This window comes from Strongylocentrotus purpuratus, unplaced genomic scaffold (genome assembly GCF_000002235.5).
Source record: "Strongylocentrotus purpuratus isolate Spur 01 unplaced genomic scaffold, Spur_5.0 spur5_scaffold_12, whole genome shotgun sequence".
Classification (NCBI taxonomy): Eukaryota; Metazoa; Echinodermata; class Echinoidea; order Camarodonta; family Strongylocentrotidae; genus Strongylocentrotus; species Strongylocentrotus purpuratus.
In genome coordinates, this window is record NW_022145597.1 from 11,547,703 (window position 1) to 11,574,595 (window position 26,893).

Genomic DNA, 26,893 nt, shown 5'->3' on the forward strand with positions numbered 1-26,893 from the left:
TCCAAAGTTTGATGATGATTTGTTGAGTGTAACGTAAGACACAACTTCCGAACCGATGATTGAGCATACTGACGTCCCTCTATAGACGATTCATGACCAAATACACAGTTCATACTTTCAAAAGTTTGGTGATCGAACGTAGGTTGAGTGTTATGTAAAGATGCCACTCCCAAACCGATGGTACAGAATACTGACGTGTCTTTTTAGAGGATCCACGATAAAGTATGCAAAGGTCTGACGATGGTCTTGGTCACAAGGATAAAACTGGTAACTGTCTTTATCCTGTGGAGACAAAAACAAACAAAATCAATGATTGGTAGGAAAATCAGGGGGTGTTTCACAAAGATCTTAAGTTGAACTTATCTCTATGTTGGACTTAACAATTATGGAAAGCCGTTAGCATCTTTGAAAATAGTTTGTAAAAGTTATTGTTTAAAGGCATAAAATGTTGATTCAAATCATTCATATTTTCTATTATCAGGGAGATTTTATGTTCTTGATGTGGAATTTATGAAAAGTCTAAAATACTTGAATTTTTGCTTTTGAATACATTTTATTTTAAGGCTTCAAATAGCTATCCATAATGTTTAAGTCCAACTTAGAGTTAAGTTCGAATTAGGATCTTTGTGAAACACCCCCCAGCAGTCCTTTTTAGGGATGTGATGCCACAACTTGTTTATGACATGAAAGACATCTTTCGTTCATGTACTTCATTGAAATATTAAGGGAGATGTGAGTTGGTTTTAATAGCGGTAATGTCTGTGGTACAGTCAGCTCTCTGTCTTGACCTACAAACTGACTCAGCGGACTCGGGTTCAAGACTGAGTCACGTCTTTCGGCAGATGACGTTAAAGGCTGGTCCTCATCAGACGTAAATAATCAAATCTGATTGATGACGTCCATAAAAACCCAAATTACAATACCCTTAATTACCAAGCCTGCTTTACTATTAAGAAAGTAATATTGCGTAGACTGTAACTGTCTTCTAAATAGACAATTAATATATTGGACAAAATAGTAAACATTTACCATATCAAAATGTCAATGACCATTACAGAAGTCTTCCGAAGTCTTTACACATCATGCAACATGCATATTTTGATATTCATACATCTTTGTGGTCATACATATATCAAAATGTCTAAATTGAAGACAAAAAATACACAGTTTAAAGCTGTGTACGTACTGTACTACAAAGAACAAGTATGGAAAATATTAATCTCTCTTGATTCTACAGTTTCTGATAATAAATTTTATGTTTGTAAATAGATCTGTCAGACTCAAACTTTCTCCACTGTGCAGATGATGTCAAATACTTGTACTAACTACCTATAGATTAATTTAGCCAAAAGACAAATTTGAGATTGTTATTAAACTTACCCACGCCTTGACCTTGAATACATGAGATGTAACTCTCAGCTCTTTAGTTGAGGCATCTTTCTGGACACTGCAGAATTAAAAATAAATAAATAAATCATGATCAATCAAGTCAAATATTCATTTGAACATTTTGCTGTCGTGTAACATACCGGTATTTGAATTGTAGACAGCTTCATGTTCGATCTCAACATTTCATTTTGTTACACGTCAGATTTGTATCTGGCTTACTGGTGAATCTTACAGGTTCAGTAAAAATTCAGCTTTCTCTACGGTAAGGAATTTTTTTAAAAGCAACTGGTGGAAAATGGTAACGATTAAATCCGAGTCAGAAATACTTAATTTGATATTTCATCACAGTCCTTGAAAACATGTACAGTATCTGCCAAGAATATGTATACTCTTAGTTAAGAAAAAAGCAGTCCTTTGGAATCATGTTTCCTCATACTTGCTTGGATCAAGATGCTTGCAAAACCATGTAGTTTTACACATTCAGACCTTTATCTGCATATGTTTTTGTTGTTCTTTGTTTTTTATTAAAGCAATAGCCATAATTGTTATGAAAACATTACATGATAGCTATCCAGGTAAGAGTTTGAAGGGTTTACCTGACAAGATCTTTGTAGAGCAGTTTAGTGGTATCCAAGTACGGTGTGATGCTATCTTCATACTGACATAATGAGCCGCCGAGACACAGATGCTCGAAAAGATGGAAGAGAAACTGCTCCCTCTCGGCCTCGGAGTAGACCTCGTAATTATCAGAATCTTCAAGAAGAATCATCTATGAATGGTTAAAAAGAGATAAAACAACATCAATCCTTACCTGTTATCATTCAGAAAATAGTAAATAAAACAAAACAAACAATAAGTAACTTCATATAAAAAACATGCCTCCATCCATATAGCCAAGCTCATGATCCTTTGACCCCACTATTTTAATGACTGAATTTTGTCACACTTTAAATAGAAGTAAATACATGAGGCAGAAATGCATGGTTTTGTATATTGCCTCTGCATGGGCCAATGGTTCTAAAATTAAGTATAATTGCAGTTTATATGTTTTATAAGATTTCTTTTCATCGTTCATGTCTCTATGACCATTTCCCTCTTTAATATATCCAAAATCTAACTGATTTATTCTTGCATGCAATTTTAACTCTGATGAGGCTTAGGGGGGTCCATAAATAATGCCTCCCCCCCCCCCCCCCTCCAGATTTGTTTGTGCTGTGTCTTAACCACTTGTATTTCTGGATTCATATGTTTCATGGCTTTTTTTTCTTCTCAAGCCTCCCACACATTTCAATAGCAAATTTGTGCAATTTAGACCTACATGTAAGGTAGGAGTTTCAAATTATAATTATTGATCACATGTCAATCAAAATGTGCATTAATATCTCTAATTGCCAGTGTGTTAGCCTATACATGTAGATGGAAGAATCAATTATGAATTTATGATCATTTCAAAATCAGTTGAGCTTTGTCATTGTTAAGAAGGTTTACACTCATATATTCCACTAAGTGAGACTTACATGTATCTTGGGTTCATACAACAAAAGAAAACCTAAAATATGTAAAAATGTACAAAAAAGAGACAATGAAATACAAAGAAAATTGAAAAACAATGTATATTATTTTTTTGTTTGTGTTCATTCTCGCATTCTGTTTCCTTGACTACCCTAGAATGGTCAAACAATATGATATGTTGATGATGAAAAACATTAAAAAACAAAGGAAATACTTTTAAAATACGAGCAAACAATTCTTGTTTTTTTGTGAAGTTTAAATAGAAAAATATATAAAACAACTCATTTTCAAAAAACTGCAAAATATGTACCGGTATTGAAAATTTTGCTAAAAATGTGCATATTATACATGTACAGGTGTATATATTACAAAGAATATATTACAAAGAAATATATTACAAAGAAATTTAAAAATTTCAAAAACGAAAGCGAAATATTGAAAAAATATTGTTGTCATGTTGTTTATCATACTTTATTCATCAATTTTCACCTTCATATCGCCAACCATAGTCGAAGCCGAGATCTTACGAGGGGGTCATATCCCCCCCCCCCCCCCCCCAGTATAATAATAATAATAGTGGGTTCTTGTATAGTGCTCATGTCAGTCAGATTTGACCCTCCTGGCGCTCACGATTATTACTGACTGACTGACTTCCTTTTTTACCTGGTAATAACATACATCATAAAATTAGCTGTAAAGGGTACATGAGCATGTGTCTACATTAATAACCAACTTCTTGTTATGGCCAAAAATAAACTGATTAAATCTTCGCGCAGCACAAAACGTCCACCATTGGGTATACAAGGGTTTGGAAATTGAGACTATTTACTGAAAGGATTGCAATCCCTAAAGTCGATTCGACAACTAACGGTAGTTATTTTCCCACAAAAGACATTTTCATGCCATTTCGTTATCTTTCAAATGCTAGTGGAATCCTTTTCAATTTTTTGGCCTTCAAACAGGAAAAAGTACCTTTAACAGAATTGACAGCACCGAACTAATATACTGAACAAAAATGTAAATGCATAAATCATATTGTCACCTCGATAATAGTATACAAAAGCATCATTCTACAAATTTTTACATGGGACAAATAGTTGGTGTATTATGATACTGTACCGGTGCTTCAATTGCCATATACAGCTGTAAATAACCCTTGGATATTTTTTGTCCGCCCCCTCCCCCCCCCCCCCCTCATTATTCGTTTAGTAATGCAAAAATGTGATTTATTTATTCTAAAGTAAATTAGCCAGTCGTATATACTTTATAAGCAATTTAATTGGTATCAATAGCAAGCCCTAGAGGTAATACACTGTACTTTGATTTCTGCTGGTACTCTTATATTACAGTGTACACGCATAAAGTATCAGGGCCCGTCATGCATGGTCAATCCACTTTCTGTTACATATCCGGGTTATATCTACATGTATGTGCATACATGTGTACTGTAGACAAGTTTCCCGCAACAACGAATCTGTGCTTCACAATCCACGGCTTGTGAAAAGAGCAAGATTGAGGGGAGTATTACTGATCATGCAGACGTTCGATCTTGTTCACTGTACAGCATTTAAGGAAAGTACCAAAACCTGTGTGAAATTTGGTCACGACAAATTAAAGCTGAGCTTTTATTCAGCTTGTGAAAAGAGTGAGATTGAGGTACTGATCAGACATTCAATCTTGTTCACTACACGTACATCCGTGGAGGAAAGCACCAAAAATGAAGAAGGTAATTTGCCTAATTGTGTTGTTAATGGTTGTGCTATCTGGAAGTAGCCCCATCAGAAAAGAGGTTAAGCTTTCACCCACTTGCAATGGAGAGGATGATGACAAGTGTATGTTCAAGCAGAGCAACAAAACAATTAAAAATCCTGGAGGTGGATTTGATGTTCATGAATATCGGACAATGAGGCTGCCAATCTCTGCACTGAGCGAGATGCTGAAGGACAAATCAATTTTCTTTATTGTCAACATCGATATAGATATTGCCCAAGGACTACACATTATTGACAAGCCAAGTGCCTTATATAAAGATAGACTGGACATAAAATGGGACATAGTAGCTGACTATAGCCATGATTGGGGATATCTAACACTTCATCTATTCTTGCGAAATCTTGAGTCGGGTGACCACCGCCTTCTCCATATAGAAGTAAGAACAAATCGTACGATTTACAAGACACCGAGTGAAATATGGTTTCCTGATATAATTAATGACCCAAAATTACGTGACATCACTGCATTTGCAAATGTGAACCCTGCAGAGACCACAACATCTGATGAGCTGTCGATAGAAATTAAAACTGACCACGGCCAAATATCTGAAAACGAGACGATTCAGGAAAGGGGAGAAAACACGACTACAATCAACAAAGACGACTTGGTCCATCAACAGTACGAGAACATACTAAATAACCTTTCCAACATAGAAAGCATGATTGTGATGATGAAAGAAAAATTGATTATTCTGATAATCATGATTGCATTTACAGGCATCTGTGTACTTGTCTGGAAGTTGACATCCAACTTATACCACGAGTACAAACAAGGCAATAATAAAGCTGGACATGTAAGTAACAAATTTGCTTTAGTCAATAAAACAGAGAGCCAATTACTTCATGTATTTGTGCATTATAATGTACCAATTGATACGCAAACATAGCGACAGTGCAGTGATTTCATCACAGGTGCAAAAAGCACATATATAGAAAGTTCAAAACAAACTATAAACAATTACACAAATTTGTGCCTCGTACATCTTGTGAACATTATGCAGCTCTAAATTTGGTGGACTACCATTTACTTCGATCATGTGAATTTGTGTAAATGAACCTTTCTCACCATCTGGCCCTTCTCATGGCACCTAAATGTACATGTACATGTAGATAAGGACATTTTGTTTTAATTATGAGGGAACCTAGTATTTTCATTTCTTTTTCTACACATCTATATATATATATATATAGGATATAAGGTGGAGAGATATAAAGTGGAGAGATGGCAAACTACATGTGTACATGTCGATAACAAAAGATCTCCAAGGAACGGACTCACCAATTACAAGTCAAGAAATGCAAGTATGCATCAACGAAGGGCCACAGGATCAGGAACTATACATACCACCAGGATACAAATTAAGTGCATTTTCTGAAAAACAAGGAGACTTGCTCAAATTCAAAATGATAGAAAATTCTTGATTTTTAATTGGTTGATTGATGATGCGGTTATATGTGCAAGTATTGTATTTAAAGCAAAGTTCTTTCTGCTTCTTCATTTCTTTAACACATTCTGGATCTATAGGTAGAAAAAATGTATGTATGTATTATGCATGAAGCTTACAGATATTTTTGTTTTTGTTTTTACTTGTTTCTCTTTTTTGAGTGCCTATACTGAGTAGCTAGCCTATTGCATTCTAAATTATGGCTGCAAATGTTTGTTTTTTAGACAGTTCCATCAATTGTTGCTGCCGTAAGGGCCCTGTCCTGCATCACATAATGAATATTAGTGTTTTTTTTAAATCAGATTTACTACATGTATACTAGCTGTAACTTACTGTATACTATACACCTCTTACAATAAAAACAATTAAATAAGAGACCAACGAAACAAAGGAAAAAATAGTAGTATTCTTTATACATGTATTTCAAAAACACTACCGTATTTCAAATTATGTTTGAAAAGTGTGCTTCTATACATGTACTGTATATGTACATGTATGTCTACATTGAATTATCACATTGTTTTTTTTTTTAAACTAAGTTGCCACATGCCAAAAAGTGTTCAATAACAAAAACATGTACATGCATGCATGAACCAACAGTTTAACAAAATTCCTGAGTACCGTATGGTATTTTACAGAAGCCATCATATTGAATTACACTTTTTAATGGCATGGGGAAAACTCTGAAAATATGGGTGCAGCTAATAAGACCAATAATATTGTAACTATGTGCAGGAAAGCATGGATGTGCATTAAGTATGGAACTAAAATTGTTTGCATTTTACTAAGCGAAAAACTTGTATATGCATTGATAAGTGTATATTTGATTTGCATCTTTGTTCTGCTAGAAGAAGAATTAAGAAGAAAAAAGAAAAAAAGAACTTAAGGGTAGATGTAAAAAAAGCATGTTTGCTCAGCTACTATAGTTCATCCAACATACTGATATACTAGCTGCTTCTCACTGTATAGTTTCTAGTTCCAAGCATATTATGCAATGTCATTTAAAAAGTATTTTCATTTTTGTAAATTTATAAGAATATCATGGATATTTTAATGAATCTACAATTTTCCTATTTGTCTTACAAGGACACAATTAATACACAATATGTCTTTTATCAAATATAGTTAATCTGACCTTTGTGACTGCATGATCATGACATTTTAAAACGGTCCTTGCTAATTACCTAAAATAGCTCAAATTGAACTTTTTATTGATGTACAATTACAATATCGTTGATTTAACATGCAAATTTTCTATATTTCATAAGTGTGACAATTAATCTTTGTTTTATAAGAAATGTTTTGATATTCTTATTTCATTTGAAAGCATTTTATAATTATTACAAAAACTGCATACAGATTGCATATACATGTACATATATGTCCTTCCTACTGTATCTGTATATTTCGTAAAATTGTACATATACCGGTATACAGTGTTTGTTGTTTTATTTTTTATCATTTTTGTTGATGTGCTTTATAGCTACATGTGTAAATCATTACAATTTACAACAGTTCATTTAGCAAGTCTGGAGGTCTACATGTACAATTAAGCTATAAGCTTCTCAGTAGACCCGGCCCTTTTCATATCTCCATTACTTTGTTGAACATTCTAGATCTCGATCTGTTCATTATGCTCTGTATTTAATTTTCTCTCAAATCAATGTACAGATAAATATTTGTCATGAGCTTGAATAATTTGTGGAATAAATGAATGTGAATGATACCATGCAGGATGCAAACCCAATTGCTCCTATTTCCCCTTCTACTAAAAATTCAAAACTGATGCTGGGTTTACCGGTCACCGTAACCTTTTGTCCAAAATGGGATTTGCATGGAAGTTATAGTCTGAGGTCAATAAGTTTTTCTTATTCTTAAACGGGATCTTGGACCCAGGGTCAGGTTTTTACTAAATTAGTAGAATACATACCAATAATTTTAAAACTATGAAGCAAGCAGTCACAGTTGTGAGCATGCATTATAATTCGTACAAATACATTTACCCTGTATTTCATTACATAATTTAGTCCCCAGAGGGAAATATTGTTTGAGAAAGTTATTATCATTGATAATGAATTTTAAAATTTGAATAATAAAGAAAGATGTGTAAAGATAATAAAACTAGACAATATTAATGTTATTTGTAATTTTATTGAATATAAGATGTGTTATATCTGTAGGAGGAGAACTCTGAAAACTTTGTGCATGCTGAAACTACAGGTAGATGTTTATAATGTTTATAAATATTATATACCGGAACTAGATATTTGTAATATTATTGAATGTAATTTGTATTATATCTGTAAGAAAAGAATTTTGACAACTTTTTGCATGCTGAAACTAGAGTACTAGACGTTTACAGTATATACATGTATATATTTGTAATATTTTTTAATAAGATGTACATGTACGTGCTATTTGTATGTGGAGAAATGTCTAAACATTGTACAGGTGAAGAAAAAAAAGAACTGCCGGCTTTGATTACTTTTTGTTTCTTAATTATATGTAACAAAATGGCAATATACCTTGTGAGTTGTGACGATGTGTTTAATCTGTAAGAGGAGAATTTGAAAACTTCATTTGTTAATGCCGAAACTAGATGTTTATATAGATATTTGTAATATTTTGTAATAATTAGATATGTATGTGTTATTTATATGGGGAGAAATGTGAAAACATTGTACAGGTGAAGAAAAAAAGAAAAGAACTGCCGGCTTTGATTACTTCTGTTTCTTAATTATCTGTAACAAAATAGGAATACCTTGTGAGTTGTGATGCAGAGATGCCAACCTCTTGACACCAAAAAACAGACTGAGTATCCTAAAAAAATCAGATTTTGGAGAGAAAAATCAGATTTTCACGAAAACTTGACACTACCACTGGCGCATTGGCCCTGGGCCAGCAAAATTTCAGAAAAAAAGTTATACTGGTAAGAACGGTCAAGTAAAATGTTTGCTCTTTCATGAAAATTTAATGAGAAAATTGTAAAACAAAGTTTTTGTTCGGGTTGCGGGGGAATTACTTGTACATGTACATGCTTTTATGAGATTCCTTGTGTTTTATGGGTTTTCAATTTTTTTTTCTTTCTTTTTTTGATGTTGTTGAAAAACCGTATTTTAAGAGGTGATATCGTATTATCGTATCGTATTACCTTCAATAAATGCATGAGTGCTTTTTAAAAAACAAATCATGTGTGTTATGTCTTCTCTGATGAAAGAGTATATGTTTGTGTCAATATTATCTAAATACATATACATGCAGATAAATGAATAAAAATTGTCATGTTGATAAAATGTACTCTTAAAGATTTTTTTTAAATAATGTTATTACACAGTGATTAATTGACTCATATTTTGGATGCATGGTAATTTATCTCAAACTTTGTGATTATTTTATGACCGTTAATTAGCTTGGAGTATAGCCATCTTGGTATCCGTTCTGCAGCTGGCCACTCAGGCGTTATATATTCATACCTCATCAACTGCATAAATCTGCTAGCCGAAAGTGGAGAGTGACCGAGGATTCAACGATATGTACTCCAGCTATAAAGCCATTATAATTGTCTCCATGACAAGAAAGTTTACTACCCCACTATTGTCAAGGGATGAATGGTCTAGCTAAGCTAAATGACAATGGGTCCTTTACATCACAAGCTTTCAACAGATTCATTGTCCCCGCACCTGGAGCATAGTCTGCTTTTAAATCAATTAATTGTCTGGGAGGATTTACATTATACTCATGGTGGAGGCATTTTGAGCAAACAGACCTCCCAATAAAAATGTTGAAAAGAATACAGAAAATAACAGTCGTTAGAAAAAAGTCCTTCGCTGAAATGAAGCAAAAGGGAAGGTGCAGTACATTTTACAAATTGGGGAGCGGGGGAGCGGGGGAGCGGGGGAGCGGGGCAACAACGCAAAATGGCATTGGGCACCTAAAAAGACCAAGTGGAATTAGAGATATTCATTATAAAGATTGTTCATATATTACCCCTTCCCCTTTAAGAAAATTCTTCTGAACAAGGTTACAAGGGGAGGGTATAACTTTGTAATGAATATATTATTCTTTAATTCCACTACAACACTGCTATCACCCTGCATAAAACATTGCCTATATGTACATTGTATGTATATCAATGAAAAGTGCCTTACTTGAATACACACACGCTGGTGTGAAGGAAAGCAGATAATTATAGAGAAACAGATTGGTGAAATATTATACAACACCAGATAAACAATAAGGAAGTGATGAATTTTCAGAAGTCTGAATTTGGCGAGGTGATAGATAAACAATCACAACCGTCCTCCCATGTGAAATTACTAAAGTATAAATTTTCAAGATATACATGTACTGTACATTGTACATGTACAGTTTGACCGAGTCTGATCTTTGTCAGATACAGTCAAACCCGCTTTATAGTGACCACCTGTCTACAATTACCACCTATTTACAAAGACCACGTTTTTTGTTTCCCATGAAAATGGTTTCTCATTAATTGAAACATGTGCTAAATGAATCTGTCTACAAAGACCACGGTTTGTGTTTTCCTAATTGGGCGGTCGCTATAAACAGGTTTGATTTATTAATTTAATTTCTTATCAATCGTCTTATTTAGTTTGATAAACTTTCACCAGTCTTTTTTTCCAGTTTTTTTGTTCTTTTCAATTTGTTGAAATGTTAATACATTAGTAATCCGCAAGCCCAACATACCTTCCGAACTTCATCAGATATTGTGAATTCCTCATAGAATTCATCGAAGCACTTGACGATGCGTCCCCCTTCTCTAACAAGCTCCTCCTTCTCTAGACGATCAAAGAAGGTCATGGAGGTCACGGAACAAGGCACCTGAAGAGCCTCAACTTTTTCAGCAGTGAATCCTTTAGATAGTAATAGGATACAAAACATGATTATAGATAGAACCTTCAGGCCTGGGCCCCACAACACAAATCTTTAAATTTGATCATACAATCGACTGAGTGATAGTTTGATGAATTAATTGAACATACATGTAATGTAGTGCTCAGTACATTGCAAAATAGCAATCGAACACATCATTGTTTTTTTTGTGTTACACTTACAGGTCCCAGATTAGCAAAAAAAATGAAAGGAACTGATTAACAGTGTTTGACCGATTCCCTCCCCCCCCCCCCCCCCCAAAAAAAGGAAGAGATCTTGGCTACATAAATCTGACATATCATTTCAAAAAATTGGTAGGGACACTGAGAAACATGTAGGCTAAAGAGTATCAGCACATTCCTTTTTTCTTCTTCTGAAAAATGGTTAAATTATCATTTGGCAGATGCACAGCATATAGATTTTATACAGTGGAGTGGACGGGAGGGTATAAATGACCCCCCCCCCCCCCCCCCCCCCCCCCAGATGATGAATTTATGATACTTGCCTGGAGGACCCCATGACCCACTTTCTGATAAGATGCCTAAGGTTGCCTTGACAACAGGGTCTTGGAAAAAATCCTGAGAGAAAATCAGTAAAAAATAATGTATTTTCAACTAGATTTACATTATAGAATGTTATGGCATGATATATAGAGGTTTGCACTAATAGGATTTTTAACAGAGACTTCAGATTTATTTAAAACAAAAAGAAACAATAATTTCTTATCAAGTGGAGGATCATTTTGAATTTATGATCTAAGTGTTTTATTCTACCTTAAAAGTACCTTTTTTAAATAAATCAAATAGGTACGTATTTATTGGTTACTAGTGTATGATCTAACACCATAATAATGTTGGGCAATTAATTTACTGAGATGTATGTAATATTATTATTAGTATTAATGTTTTGAAATGTGCATATAAATGGGGAACTGATTAAATCCTAGAAATTGCTGTGGACTTATTAAAGACTTCAAGTGTGAAGAAATTCCAATTTTTTTCACTGAGTAACTATAACACAAACATTTCAGTAAACTGTGTTCAATGTTGCTTCATTTTTATTTCTTTTCTTGTAGTTTTAATTTGCTAAGTTTTGTTGTTTGTATGTTAGATAATCAACATACATACATACATACCAAAATAAAGTCATCCTTTTGGTAAGCCTGAAAGAGTTGGTCATAGCTGAAAAACTGCACAAACATCCGACCTTTCATTCCCCTGCGAAAATAATGTAAAAAAATAACTAAAATAACAAATATACATAGTCTACATGTACCATGTGAGTCAAGGCACAATAACCAAATTTTAGATCTAAAAGTCTAGATCTAAAAAAAAAATTTGAGGGTTGTGTGTCCATGCAGACACTAACATAAATAAAGCCATCACTAATATAATCTATAGTATTTGACGAAAAGTATCTATCAAATATAGATCTAGCACTAACCATCATGAATATGTGTTCTCAATAACTATTGTCTAACATTTATATATCACACAAAAATGACAAAGGAAGCTTATTAATATTATTATGAGCAAGTTGATCAGACAACATAAATGTAAAGTCAAGAGGTGCGTGCTTGGCCTTGATAAACGTGTCCAGGCCTAGAATCTAGATCTAGATCTAAATTAATTAAATTCAGATTTTAATACCATTTTTTGTAAATGACATTGAGTCAATGATATAATTGTTATTCCCTGCAATACCAAAGACCATGGAGTATGTGCCTGCATGGATGTCAAAATATCTTCAAGACTCAACTCTCATTCTCAAGTTCATTCAAGTTCAACATTGTTTCGCAAGAAATGAGGCAAAGACAAAGACTCAATTAAATGTTGGCAAATTTGGTAACATTAACTGTCTTTTATTTTAAGAAGATTCTTCAACTAAAAATATTCCCCCCCCCCCCCCTTTATCGGAAATATGCTAGTCGGTTTATATGGGCCACCCTAGCTGGCCCTGTAACTTTTATAAAAACTAAGCAGTAGATCGTACTCGTAGACTATTTTCCTGAAAATCGCTGAAAGTCGAGGCTCGGCCGCCCCGCGACGCGCGGCAGGCCATGGACCCCGGCATGACGGGCAGAGTCTGAGCTGCTAGCTGAGGAGTGCAGTGCAGTGCATGTGAGTGATGCTGATAATTGAGGGCCTAAGGCTAAGCCGAACATTTTCATACCATTTCATCAGCGAATCTTGCACCTCATTGTTCTTCAGAGATGCACTGTTCTTATCCAGTTCCCTGAAATGGAACTTCTTGTCCTTCTGAACATCTCCAGAAGCCATACTTTATCTGATCTTGCAACAATTAAGATGGAAAAGAAAACGACTGAGATTGTGCATGTGAGAAATGCAGTCGAAACCAAGGACGCTTTTTTGTCGTTCAGTCTAGCGCCATCTACGATTTTTAGATGATATATTTTCCGCATCGACTCCGAAAAAACTTGACTTTATCATTGTTTGAGCTCTTATTACTTGATTAAATTAAAAATGCCTGCCATCGTTAAACCAGGGGAACTCTTTGTTCAGATTGCAGGAATTTCGGGTGCTCTGGCCGTTGCTCTTGGGGCGTATGGAGCTCATGGTATGTGCCTTCTTCGCCTTTAAAAAATATGTAGTCCCACATGCCTAAATTAATGTAGTAAACAAATAGCTTTGTTAATATAAAATAGGTTTTATAAATAGCGGCGGATTTGCCAGGGGCGGAGCAGTTCTGTTGTTTGTTAGATTGTTCTTCAACTTATTATTATCCTGATTATGTTATGGCATGTCTGCTATATTGCTGTCTTAATTTTGCCTTTAGCTTTAGATCTAGGTCTAGGCCTAGACCTATCTACTTTACTGTCCTGAGCTGACTTTTCTTTATAATTATTAGATCTAGACCTATCCCCAGCCGGGCCCAGCATCAACAAATCGTCAACTCGCTAAATTGCGTACAGCCAATGTGATTCATAACACTGTTTCATGAAATAATGTAAAACGTTTAAATTCCACACCTCTCTTTGTTTTTATCCAATTATGAAGAAACTTACAATGTTTTGTTTGTTTAATTTTCCTCTATTTATTCCATAAAACTTAGAGATGGGCCTGACACGCCCTTTAAGTTTAAGTTAAGTTAGATTTACAGTTGATTCTATTAATAGCACAGACAACATCATTTAGGTACATGATGCAAGTCATATTTATTCAAGATCAAGAGATACTGAGTTGCGTATGATCAACAATTAACCAAATTGAATTGTTTATTTGAATGACATATATCTCTGCATGGTTTTGCATAATGCTTTGGCAAAAGTACGAAAATACTCTAGCCAGAGGACTGTACTTGCATTGGAAGGAGAGGAAGAATTAATTTTGTATTGTTCTTTAGAAGAAAGGAAAAGTTCTTGTACAGAAACACGATTCTACTTGTTAAATGTATGTATTTCCAAAGTCTAATTTCTTTTTCTTTTTCATTAAAGGCATGAAAAATCAATCACCTGAAGCGAAACATGTAAGTAAAAGTTGTTATTATACAATAGACCATTTTCAAATTGTATTAAAGTATACTATTACCTAGCAAAGAGATCATACATTTAACTGCTTGTATCTTGCATGTATGCAAACACTAGTCGTTGCTAGGTCCTATTGACATGCTGGATTCTGAACAATATTTTGTGTAACTTGCATTCTATACATAAATTAAAATACAATTGTTTGTAAAAAGGTGAATATAGAAATAATTTCTAAGGTGCTCTTAACAAAAATGTATGGCAAGCTCACACAATGCAGGCATTACACAAGTTCCTCTCATTTTTATTTGTAATGTATGTAACTGCATTTATTTGAATTGATTTAACCACTTTACTTGTCTTTTCTGTGTTTATATAGTGCTTATGATCTTTGTTTATCTCTTTTCTAAATACTCCAGACATTTGACACAGCAAGCAGATACCATTTTGTGCACACCTTGGCTCTCTTGGGGATCCCTCTCACCAATAACCCTAATCTGGTAAGAGAAGGTTCAAAACAAACCTGCCATGATTGCCATTTTTTTAAAGGCAGTAATGTCACCAGCGTACTAGTAATTAATGACAACAACAACAGCAGCAATAACAATGATGATGATGATGATGGTGGTGGTGGTGGTGGTGGTGGTGGTGGTGGTGGTGGTGGTGGTGGTGGTGGTGGTGGTGGTGGTGGTGGTGGTGGTGGTGGTGGCGGTGGTGGTGGTGGCGGTGGTGGTGGTGTGGTGGTGGTGGTGGTGGTGGTGGTGGTGGTGGTGGTGGTGGTGATGATGATGATGATGATGATGATCTTGATGATCTTGATGATTATGATGATGATGATGATGATGATGATGATGATGATGATGATGATGATAGTAATAATAATAATGATAGTTTTAATAATAATGATAATAATGTCCGAGTGGAAAATATTAATACCAAAATAGTACCGATATCTTGGGAAAATAAAATAACCCTGACTTCAATAATTGCAAGCTAGGTAATAATAAATCTCCATCAGAAATATTGAGAATCACCCCATGACTGACCAGTAACAATACTGCAAACTCTGATTACTTCAAAAGAAGATAAATAGACAAGACATTACCATGGACGTCATTAATTCCTTTCTCATTATAATCTTTTGATTTTATTTGCATCCAGTCCGGTAGCCTGTTGACATTGGGGATGGTGTTGTTCTCCGGTACTTGCTACTTTTCTGCCCTGACTGGTTCGACGGCTCTCAACAGACTGGCCCCCATCGGTGGCATGACCCTCATTGCAGGATGGGCGTCCATGGCTCTGGGTAATCTGAGATAACTCGGCTTTAAATAGGTTCCTTAAAATAGGCTACTCTAAAAAAAAACAGGACCCTAGCTGTTCCGTAAACCTAATTGTTAACGATAGCAAGTTACCATAACTGTTTTAAGCTACTGAAATCATTGCATTTGGACTTGGTTGGCCGAGAGCAAATTTGTAATAACATTTTGGCACTTGTTATTGAATATTCGCATGTGTGAAATGTTCTTGAATTTCATGATCGGTTCAGATTCACTATGTGAAATGAATGAATCATAACTGATACATGTACAACTGAATTTGTTCGCAATTTGGGAAAGTTTTTTGTCTTCTTGAAAATGTTGTTGTTTTCATGAATTTTACGATTGGGTCAGATTCATGATAATTTAGTGAAATTAATGAATTATAACTGATACACCAGAATATTTTGCAATTTGCAAATGTTTCACGCGGGCAGAAATTGTTATTACAAAATGCGGAAGTTTCTGGTTTTAGAATACGTTAATTGACCCCTTCTCTGACACCAAGTTTTGGACGATTGTCAGGAAAAAAACCTACAAGTGTTAAGGCCTGCTTGTTCAGCTACGATGTGGCCAAACCGCAGCGATTTTTACAACATAAAGTGTAATACACTTGACATTTCTGTGTCTAGCAGTAACGCGTAGCTCAATACGCGCAAGTCCTTTGTTGTGCGCATGCAGTTGCCATTCATTTACACATATGAAAAAACCTGTGGGGCTTTTTCGCTGCAGTTTACTGCGATATATCTGAACACTTGCCATGTCAATTTGACACTTATGTTTTAGCTAAACGTTCATTGTATCATATTATTTCTAAATGTACCGGTCTCTAGCTAGAGGGGTCAGGGTCTACACACTAAAAAGTTGTTACTATCAATGCCAAAGGTGTATATTGTCATCAATCACATTCATAGCTTTATAAACCAAAAGAGTTTAATTTGTTTTTGATCTTCAAGATGAAAAGTCTGTCTACTTCCCATTTTTTTAAAAATGTTTATGATTACATGTAATTAAAGTGATGAGTAAGTTATTTCCTTCCTGCAATATTGTTTTTGTGCACCACTAACAATGATGAAGGTGGTGTTAACCTGTGTACACTGTACTTAAAAATATTAGTACAATCATTGTTTTCCAATGTTATGGTTGGGTCTTGCAAAGACATAATTTTGTTGACATTTGGCCAATATTTTCATTATCTATAATAAATTGTTATGCTAAACACAAAAAATAGGCAAGTTCCCCTGATCGAGCAACTCCTCATAATTTGTTTACTAGAAATTTTTGAACAAATGTTACATATAAGGGACTGTGACCACATGTGGTTCTTATGTAACTTTTGTGTGGTAATCAGATCAAGTTATGCTTGAATGAGCACGCTATAAAGACAAAATGACCACATTTCAAAATCTACTTGTAAGGTTGTCATTTCTCTGGTGTACTGAGAAACAGTCAAATTCATGACAAAAGATCACACAGAATGTATATACATGCAAGAACCCCACATCAGGCACAGTCCCTTCTAGTTAAATTTATTCAAAAATATTGTATATTTGGTAAGTAATACTAATTCTGTTTGTCATGTCACATGTAAATTTATTTCTCTGTTTGATGGCTATGTTGTTTTATATATTGGTATAATAATTGATTGAAGATACAATAAAAAGACATAAAGATTGAAAATGTTTTCAGGACTGTTTGTACTTAAGGCCTCTGTGCCTTTATTCTACATACCAAAGGTTTTTTTTAGGTTTTAATTTTCAGTCTTGGGTATTTATTACTGCATTTTGAAATAAACTCTGTAAAATGCATTGTGAATTGTCTATCATATTACTAGTCATAATTTCAAAACTGTTCAAAATTGTGAACACTTCCAAGTACCCAATGGCATGTAGTCCCATGATTTTCAGCTAGGTTATTTCAGTCGGTCATAAATCTGATGAGTAGAAAACCTCCCAATACTTGATCATCAAAAGTGTGTAAAAGGATGGACATATGAAATGAGAAAGAAGCTTGAGAGAGAGAGGAGAGAGAGAGAGAGAGAGAGAGAGAGAGAGAGAGAGAGAGAGAAGAGAGAGAGAGAGAGAGAGAGGGGGGGGGAGGTAGGGAGATGAGACTAGGAGAGAAGAACAGATGAAGAAAGTGTGTGAAAAATGATACAGTGCACAACACAAAACCTACCACCCCTTCCCCCACACATGTTTTAGAGCTTATGGGACATAAATGCATTATTATCACTTAGATCAGAACATTTCCTTGAACTGCCTCCCCCCCCCCCCCCCCTCCCCCTCTAAAGTAATGAATGCAACAACATTGTTGTACCATTTAAAATGGCACAATCAGTAAAAAGACATGAACTGTAATTTTTCTGTTTAAAAAATGATCATTTTATTTGAAGACAATGATCTTTGATGAAAAATACTCCATTGCACGTACAAATATATGCAACAAAAACAAATTGCATAGGATGAATACGTCTCAAAGTAAGATACATGTATAAGGCATGAAAAAAAATATCAAATGAATTAACTTTTAACAGTTACACCTTACAGGCATTCATGTGTACATACAGGTGTATACCGGGTATATCTCTCTTCTCTATTCTCTATATGTACATGTATTAGATTCGATCATATTCATTTGCATTTTACAACATATAATTACAATTGTAAATAGCAAGATATTAGCAATTGAAATTGACATTACAATCTTATCTATTACACATTCTTCTCTCAAATTGTGACGATAACAAATATTGATCATAATAGCAAATAGACACAGGGTATTTTGTGCAAGCAAAGACTTTCCGAAAACTACGGAATGTGGAATTACATGTACTTTTCAAATCATACACATTTATCTTGCATACCACAATGATCTAATAATAATAACGACTGTTTCTTATAAAGAGCTTTACCGATTGACCAACTGATGCACACAACAATATTACTATTACCCGTTACTAGATTTTATTACGATTGAACTGCACTTAAAGGTACTATTCCCTTTGGCAGCCAACCTCAAATTCTGTAGAACTGTGCAGGAATTATGAATATGTCATGTATGTCCTATCTGTGAAATTTAAACGTTAGCAGTGTCCTCATATTTATATTATGCAAGGCAACCCGTTTACTTGCTGACTGGCTTTTTTTCTTCTTTGGTAATAACATACATGAACAGAGTTGTAAAGGGTACATGAGCATTTGTCTACATCAATAACCCACTTCTTGTGATGGCCAAGATTAAACTGATTGAATCTTTGCGCAGCATAAAACGTATGACCATTCGGTAAAATTGTCTGAAAATCAAGACTATTACTTTTGGGCTCTAAAGCCCTAAAGTCAATTTGACAACTAATAGTCATCATTTTCCCACTTGAAGACATTTTCAAGCCCCACCTTTTTTAGGGAAGTTCTAAATAAGTATTATCTTTCAAATGCAGTTGGAATTTAACTTTTTCATAATTTTTTTGGTCTGCAAATGGGACATAGTACCTTTAATAGTACGCATTCACCACTACTGTACTAGGGAGCATTCCAGCCAGTCCCCTTTTTATGGGTGCAAACATGCGTATCCAATCGCATTAGATTTTGCATCCTATTACATGAAGGCATTTAATGACAAGATATGCAATATATGTAATAGAGGTATCTGTGTTTTTTGTGCTTTTTTACATGCAAAATCGATCACAGTGATAAGAGTGCTTTGGAGTACCGGGTACATCAATTCTGCAAAAAATGAGGTATTACAGATGGTGATTCTTTTCCTCTATCTATCACTAATCTGTTTTTATCTCATTTTGCTGTTTTTTAATACAGAATAAACATGATATCAACATGGACTTCCCCCTCTATGCCGTTGAATACTGTTTGATTTTGTTGTAAAAGCCATACCAAAAGATGGGAGTTGTTGCTACCTTGTTTGGCGTTCAACAATAATGGATAGAGCAACGTCGATCTGGCGCTGCTCAGAGGCTGCCGGGCTCACGATCAATTGGGCAAAAAGAATTTCCGTTTCGGTTTAATAAAATTTGGAGTGGACTATTAGGCTATTATATTATTATTATTATTATTATTATTGCCTGTTACTGAGCACCATTGTCAATGGGTTAAGGTAGCATGGCAAAATGCAATGGCACGAAAACATGCATCCGGAACGTGAACTGCATAATTGATGAAAATCGTAATTTTATCACATTGTTGGGATATGGAGTTGGTAAATGGATATACACCCTGTATACATGTACCATCTTGATGAGACTTGATGTTAGCTAAACTTTTATTTAGTATTCAGATAGGTTGGAAACAGGAACTGCTGATTAACAAACAGCACTATGCATCTTGCATTCTGGACATGTCTGTCTATGCCAATTTGTTTAAAAAGTCTCCTACGAACTACTTCTTTCAGTTCATTCCCTCTTCTGATCTTAGGTTGGGCGACATGGATCATACTTCAACAAATGATGCATGCAAAAGATTGTCCTTTAACCTGTTGAAAACGGTTTGATTGTGGTGTAATCGCCTGTCATATCCTGGGCATCATTTCACAAAATCACCATACAGTTGTACGTACAAGTCATCTCATCCCATTGAAAAGCATACTGTAAATTATATCCCACACCTTTCAATAGAATGTCGGCGAACTTGTACTTATGAGGGTTTTGTGAAACCATGCCCTTGTCACCATCATCAATGAGTCAAGAGTCGCAGAGATACCAGTTGGCTTTCTCCAAGACCTAGACATATTAGAACCCATATGAAACCTGAAGAGGGTCTGAAAATCAAGCAAAAGCCTGAAAACTAGCATCCCTGAAGAAAGCTCATATTATTTCTACACCTCATACTACATACTTGAATCCGCTCATTCTCTCTTCTGGTCTTTTGTTGGGTTATACTTTAACAACTGATACATGCAGAAGATGCCGAAAAAGAAGGTGCCAATGCCCCATTTGAGTCTCGCAGAGCTTGATAATTCTTTCATCCTGTCAAATGATGTGAAATGGAATAGAGATAAAGGGGAAAAAACAATAAGGTGGTTACATTTGATGCTGAGTGATTAGTGAATCCTGTTGAATTCAATATAAATGCTTGAAGTACATTTACGATTGTTCCAAGACCATCTTAAAACCTTGAATGAGTCGAATCTAACTCCAAACATTTTTTATTTGTCATCTCAATCTGAAAAAGACCCAATGACATCTGCGGTACAGTTTAATCTATTTTTGGCTGGAATGCTTCTTATACCTGACCCATCATCACCCCCCCCCCCCCCCCCCCCCCTCTATGCCAACAACTTTAACTCTCTTTATACACTTACTCCTACAGCAATATTGTTAACCTCAGACAACCAAACAACTAGCCCATACTATATTACCCACTAGGCAGTCATCTTAGTTATCTGAAGGATTTTTTCGGGTTATTTATAAAGGAGATGGTTGTCCTAGAAGGTTGTAGGGGTACGTTGTCTTGGACAATCAACTATCATTTTTAGTAACTAGCTAGGGAGGGAGGGGGGGTCCATCATGTTACAATTCTTTTTATTATTATTACAAAGATTGAATAGCAGTCCATAAAAGAATCATACTCGATTAGCTGCAATCTGTATATGATGTAGATGTACTAACATCTCTAGCAGGGTTCTAGCTCTTCATACCAATAAAAGCGGTATTCCACCTTGAAATTGAGTTGGTTTTAATAGAAGCCGAAAAATGAGAAAAACCAGGTCAGTGAATGCTTCAGCAAAAAACTGATTAAAAATGAGAAAGTTAGGCATTTTGGGAGCTGCGAACAAACTGGCAACTTTGTGACATATCTTGCAAGCTCCCCTCCCAATTAAACCTACATGTATACTAAAAAATTTACAAATGTAAAGTTTCCCTCAAGGAAATTTTCAATCATATATTCACTCCTAATAATTGTTGCAAACTATACCACCCCTGTAGGATGAAAGTTTACAAAATTCTCTGTACAGAGCAAATTGGAGAGAAGCTCACAAGATACGTCACAGTGTCTCCAATTTGTGTTCCACTGATGACAACTTTACATATAATATTCATAACTTTCTTATTTTCAATCGGATTTCGCTCGAACTTTCTCTGACCTATTCCTCTCTCTCTTTTCTGCTTCTATTAAAACCAATTTCATATCAGGGTGGACTTCCCCTAAAAGAATTCTTAAAGCACACTTTAGTATACTCACCCTGCAAGATAATAAGCATAGAAACTCTCTAAAACATGCATGAAGATTGCTGTATAGCATCTGTAACAGGAAAAGAAACAAAAAATGTACATGTATGTAAAAAAAAACGCATCCTGCACTGGATGAATACATGTAGAATTATGACATGTACATATATGTCATATGGAAAGTGGCAAGTTATTGTAATATCTTTTCAAGGTCTAAAATGAGATACAAAGAGATTGTAACTACATGGATTATTAAATGATAAATCAACAAAAACACTGAAAATATATTTGCATAATCCTGCTTTACATGATTAATAATTTAAGAGGTAGATCATAAAAGGGTTTTTATAAAATGATTTGCAGTGACAATATATACAATATATGTCATCATGATCTCATTTTATGAGATTTTTAAATAAAAAAGACATGTATGAATCTTAGAGGGTGATTTATGATTTTATGCGACAATTTACTATAACATTCTTACAATATAGGTACTTCAGATACGTTCATTTGGGAAAAACATTTGTATTATTGATGAATGATGTCTTAATTATGATGTGATATGTCAATCTGGTCCATCTACCTGGACTGAATTATTCATACCATTGCCAAGTTTTGAAATGTTTTAAGGATGTGAAAAATTGATTTTCTTCCGATTTACGTCTCTACTTCTACCTGTACTTCTATTAATTCTGCTACTACCTACTTGTCAAAGCCTGTTCAGCATCTAGACAAGGGTTCTTCTGCCATATTACAGCTTACATCTAAACGTATTCAACAAAGGCCCTAATCAACCAGTCCACCTATTATTCATATTTCATGAATTACGAAAAACACGAAACGCATTATTCCCAACTTTCCATAATATCCCTTCCTATTTCTGTCTGTGAGACATATTGTCTGAGTTATCCCATTGTCTTACATATAAACTTACATTGTCTGCATCACAAGGGTTTGTTTGTACGCAAGGTAGTGGGCCAATGCACCAAGGGGTCCCAAGTAGTCATAAGGCACAACATCAGGTTTGAAGGTACACAACTGAGACAAAAACAAAATATTATATAAAAACTAAAAAGCCAGCAATCTAAATTGAGATCGAGCATCTAATATAATAATCCAGAAATAAGAGTTGACCTACATATAGCTAACTTTAGACCGAAAGCTTCCGTCTCTGACTCTGATATCAATGGTTCTTAAATTCTTAAATTACGTCTACACTACAGTTTTAAACTCATTATTCCAGTAACAAATTTAAGGAATATACAAGACAGATCTAGATCTATGTAAGAACTTAGAACAACTTGTTTTTCAATTTAAAAACTATGGAACAAGGTCCAGGTGATATAGGGTTGGCATCTTTGTCGTTTGTTAATATAGATTGTATTATTTTACTGTACCATTTCTGTTCCCCATGAAAGACCAGCGGCATCATAACAATACCGCTGAATATGGGCTATCCAGATCCAGCCCAACCAGCCATTTATTCCATCTCGTAATTCATATTTCTATCTGTTATTATTTTACTAAAATGAATGCATTCATGATGTCTTTTTATATGGAAACAAGGGAAACGCTCTCGGCGGTCTCGCCTGCATTACGCAATTCGATATGATGAAAAATTGAGGTTGGAACATTATTTATAGGCAGGGCATAGTCCAAGTCTGTTGACCTGAAATGACGTTTGACCTTGACTTTGTGACCTGAAATTCTGCTCACATGATTGGGGATGTGTGTGTGTGTGTGTATTGGGTTTTTACAGACGTGTATCAATCAGATATGATTATTTACGTCTGGGGACCGACCTTTAAACGTCACCATCCGAAAGACGTGACTCAGTTTCGAACCTGCGTCCTCGGCTGAATCAGTTTGTAACTTCCACTTACTTATAGCTGGATTACAGGCGCACGCCACAACGCCTAGGATACTTGATAACCCTATAGTCTTAGTTTCATTGACTAAGAACTTATACTTTAAAAATGATATCAACATTTCAAAGACCCAACCTTTATAGATCTAGGTTAAGTTATTTATGGATGTTGACGCCGTCGCCGTCGTCGTCACCAGAAAAGCGGCGCCAATGGCTATATCTCGCTTTTCGCTACGCAGGCAGCACAATAAAACAAACAAACAAACAAATATCAGATCAATCCACTTATCCCAAAACCCCATTTCAGCTTCTGAGCTGTCGAGCTGAGCTGCAGACAGCAAGGAGCTGCGCTGAGCAACAGACAGCAAGGAGCTGCTAGCGCTAGCTGAGCTGAGCCGCAACTACATCATGTACCTAACTGCAATTCAACTGCACGTCGCAACGCGCAACGGTACACTGGGCCATGTCCTCCCCTGGCCTGGCCGCTTACCAGGATGTCAAAAAACCAACCAGTTCAGGGCCAAGACAACTTCCACATATCACAATCTTGCAATGCAAATATACAATTTCGTTTCAGCTTACCACTGTCAGTAGAAGCCCTAATGTTACTACAACCATTATGATGACATTGGGAAGCACAAAATGATCAGAATGTTTAGCTAAAGGCATTTTGACGAATTTAGGTCACAAGCTCCAAAGAAACAGCAGACTGCAGTTATAGAATGATGACGTCATTGAAGAACTGAAGATATCGACAAATTAAGGTTCGAAATGTGAAAAAATCAAAAGAAAGTATGTATGGGGCGCAGAACTTCATTATTTTCAGTTCTGTGGCATGGAGGAACAGGCGTTGTCAAAAAGTAGCCTGCTGTTCAACTCACATAACTTTTTTTTTTGTTTAAAACAAAACAGAGACATGCCGTATCCTTCAACAAAACGAGCAACTCCCCCCCCCCCCCCCCCCCCCCCCACCGCTATCATGCATGAAGAAAACAATTAAAAGGGAAGAAAATAGAAGAAGGAGAAGAAGAAAAAGAAGGGAAAAAAGAAGAAGGAGAAAAAGATTTTGTTTAAAGACTCGGAAAAGGTAAAAGGAGGAGGAGGAGGAGAAGAAAAAAAAAGAACACCTCTAGGCTCTACTATGATCTCTAATTCATGAAAACTGTCAATCGTGAGAGCATATATCTTTTGTACATGGATAATACATGAGCTCTGTATAGCAGGGTTTTCATGTTCAGTTGCAGGACCTCTTGTCTAGCTGTTCCATTATATAATTGCCTGCACCCAGGCGCGTACGCAGGGGGGGGGGGGGGGGGGGTAACCTCCCTTTTTTTTAAACCTTTTTTAAAATTCTTTTGTGCTAAAGGAGGCAAACAAAAAAGTGTTCCTCCCCCGCCCCCAAGCCACTGAACGAAATATCTGACGACGTAATTTTCCAATTTCGAGCGTGCGTAGCGAGCGAGCGAGCATTGGGGCACGTTATTATGATGAGAGGAAAAGGAGCAAGTTTCAAAGTAAAAAGGCTAAATATTAAAAAATGTTCTCTTACCCCCCCCCCCCCCCCCCCCCCCCAATACTGATGGGGTTATAAAAAGCACATTCTCATAACGGAAGACTGAAAAGACCTTTAATAAGTTACATGATTATAAAATCTATAACTACGGGCGAGCGTAGCGAGCGAGCGAGCATTGGGGCACGTTATTATGATGAGAGGAAAAGGAGCAAGTTTCAAAGTAAAAAGGCTAATTATCAGATGTAAAAATGGGGCACTTTTTACACCTACAAAAAAAGGCACGCACCAGGGATGAAAGGGGGTTTTATGAGAATGGGAAATAGGCATTTGTCGACGGAAAAGAGGCATCCATCAGATTTTGATAGGGGCATTTATAAGAAGTGAAAAGGGGCATTCATGAAAAAGGGATAGGTCCCTTATTAGGAAGGGAAAAGGGGCACATATCATTGTTAAAGGGTAAGTATCAGATGTGAAAAGGGGCATTTTTCGCATCTCAAAAGGGGTACTGACCAAGGGTTAAGACACGTATTAGAAAAGAAAAGGAGCAATTAGTGCTAAAGCACAAAGGCTAATTATCAGAGGTGAAAATGGGGCACTTCTTACACCTACAAAAAAGGCACGCCAGGGATGAAAAGGGATTTATGAAATAACATCTCTATGCGCTTCCAAAGAGCTTTGGACTTTATTACCCTAGCTTTAGCTCCGGCATGCAGCCTTATCAGCGCACAGTGCATTTCAAGGAATAATCCTACCAGGTACCCATTTACCCATTTACCCATTTACCCATTTACCTCATTTACTATGTTGTAAATATGTACGTACTCTCATACCCCGAGAGGGGGTCGATAGAGTCAATAAAATCTTACAAATCTTACAAATCTTACAAATCTTAAAATCTTACAAATCTTACCTCATGGGTTGAGTGTGGCAAATGTAGATCAATGTCTTGCCAAACTTGAGGACATTAGTGCCGCGGCGGGACTCGAACCGCGGACCTTGTTATCGACAGTCCGGTGACGTTTCCACTCGACTACAACACCTCAAAGATGAAAAGAGGTAAATATCAAAGATGAAAAGGGGTAATATGAGAAGGGGAAGGGGCACTTATAAGAAGGAAAAAGAACATTTATTAGGAAGGAAAAGGAGGACGTGTCTAAATAACAGGGGCATTTATAAGAGATCAGGAGGGGAAAGGGCACTTGTCACTAAAAAAACGAGTATCTCTCAGAATTGAATAGGGTCATTTACAAGAGATGAAAAGGGGCATTTATAAAAAGCGGAAGTTGCACTTTTTACAAAGAAAAGGGGGAACTTGTGTTGTCAAAGCAAAAGGGGAACCTATCAGATTTGAAAATTGCAAATTAGGAAAATGGAAACTTGTCAAAGGGGAACGTGTCAAAATAAAAGGGACACTTCTCAGAGGTGGAAAGGGGAAGGGGCACTTTTATAAATTAATAGGGGCACTTTTCAAAGTAAAAGGGGCACAGTTTGGGATACTTGAAAAAGTGGGGGCAGGGG

At 35.7% G+C, this 26,893-nt stretch overlaps 3 protein-coding genes across 3 annotated transcripts; 1 reads left to right on the forward strand and 2 right to left on the reverse strand.

Moving 5' to 3' along the window:
* Positions 1-24: 24 nt before the first annotated feature.
* On the reverse strand, positions 25-13,368 carry LOC105437371 (cilia- and flagella-associated protein 300-like). Its single transcript, XM_011663884.2, has 7 exons — positions 13,184-13,368; positions 12,147-12,228; positions 11,517-11,589; positions 10,826-10,992; positions 1,986-2,158; positions 1,381-1,447; positions 25-282 (listed from the first exon to the last, which is right to left on the reverse strand). Exons 1-7 carry the CDS (start codon positions 13,288-13,290, stop codon positions 151-153), a joined length of 801 nt encoding a protein of 266 aa, XP_011662186.2. The 5' UTR covers positions 13,291-13,368; the 3' UTR covers positions 25-150.
* Positions 13,369-13,396: 28 nt separating this feature from the next.
* Positions 13,397-17,491, forward strand: LOC115922629 (transmembrane protein 256 homolog). Its single transcript, XM_030981825.1, has 4 exons — positions 13,397-13,588; positions 14,466-14,497; positions 14,915-14,995; positions 15,657-17,491. The coding sequence occupies exons 1-4, from the start codon at positions 13,495-13,497 to the stop codon at positions 15,810-15,812; spliced, it is 363 nt and encodes a 120-aa protein (XP_030837685.1). The 5' UTR covers positions 13,397-13,494; the 3' UTR covers positions 15,813-17,491.
* A 2,356-nt stretch (positions 17,492-19,847) lies between these two features.
* On the reverse strand, positions 19,848-24,664 carry LOC105439288 (transmembrane protein 254-like). The gene is made up of 4 exons (XM_011668112.2): positions 24,445-24,664; positions 22,930-23,033; positions 22,006-22,065; positions 19,848-20,789 (listed from the first exon to the last, which is right to left on the reverse strand). The coding sequence occupies exons 1-4, from the start codon at positions 24,529-24,531 to the stop codon at positions 20,669-20,671; spliced, it is 372 nt and encodes a 123-aa protein (XP_011666414.2). The 5' UTR covers positions 24,532-24,664; the 3' UTR covers positions 19,848-20,668.
* Between the last annotated feature and the right edge of the window lie 2,229 nt (positions 24,665-26,893).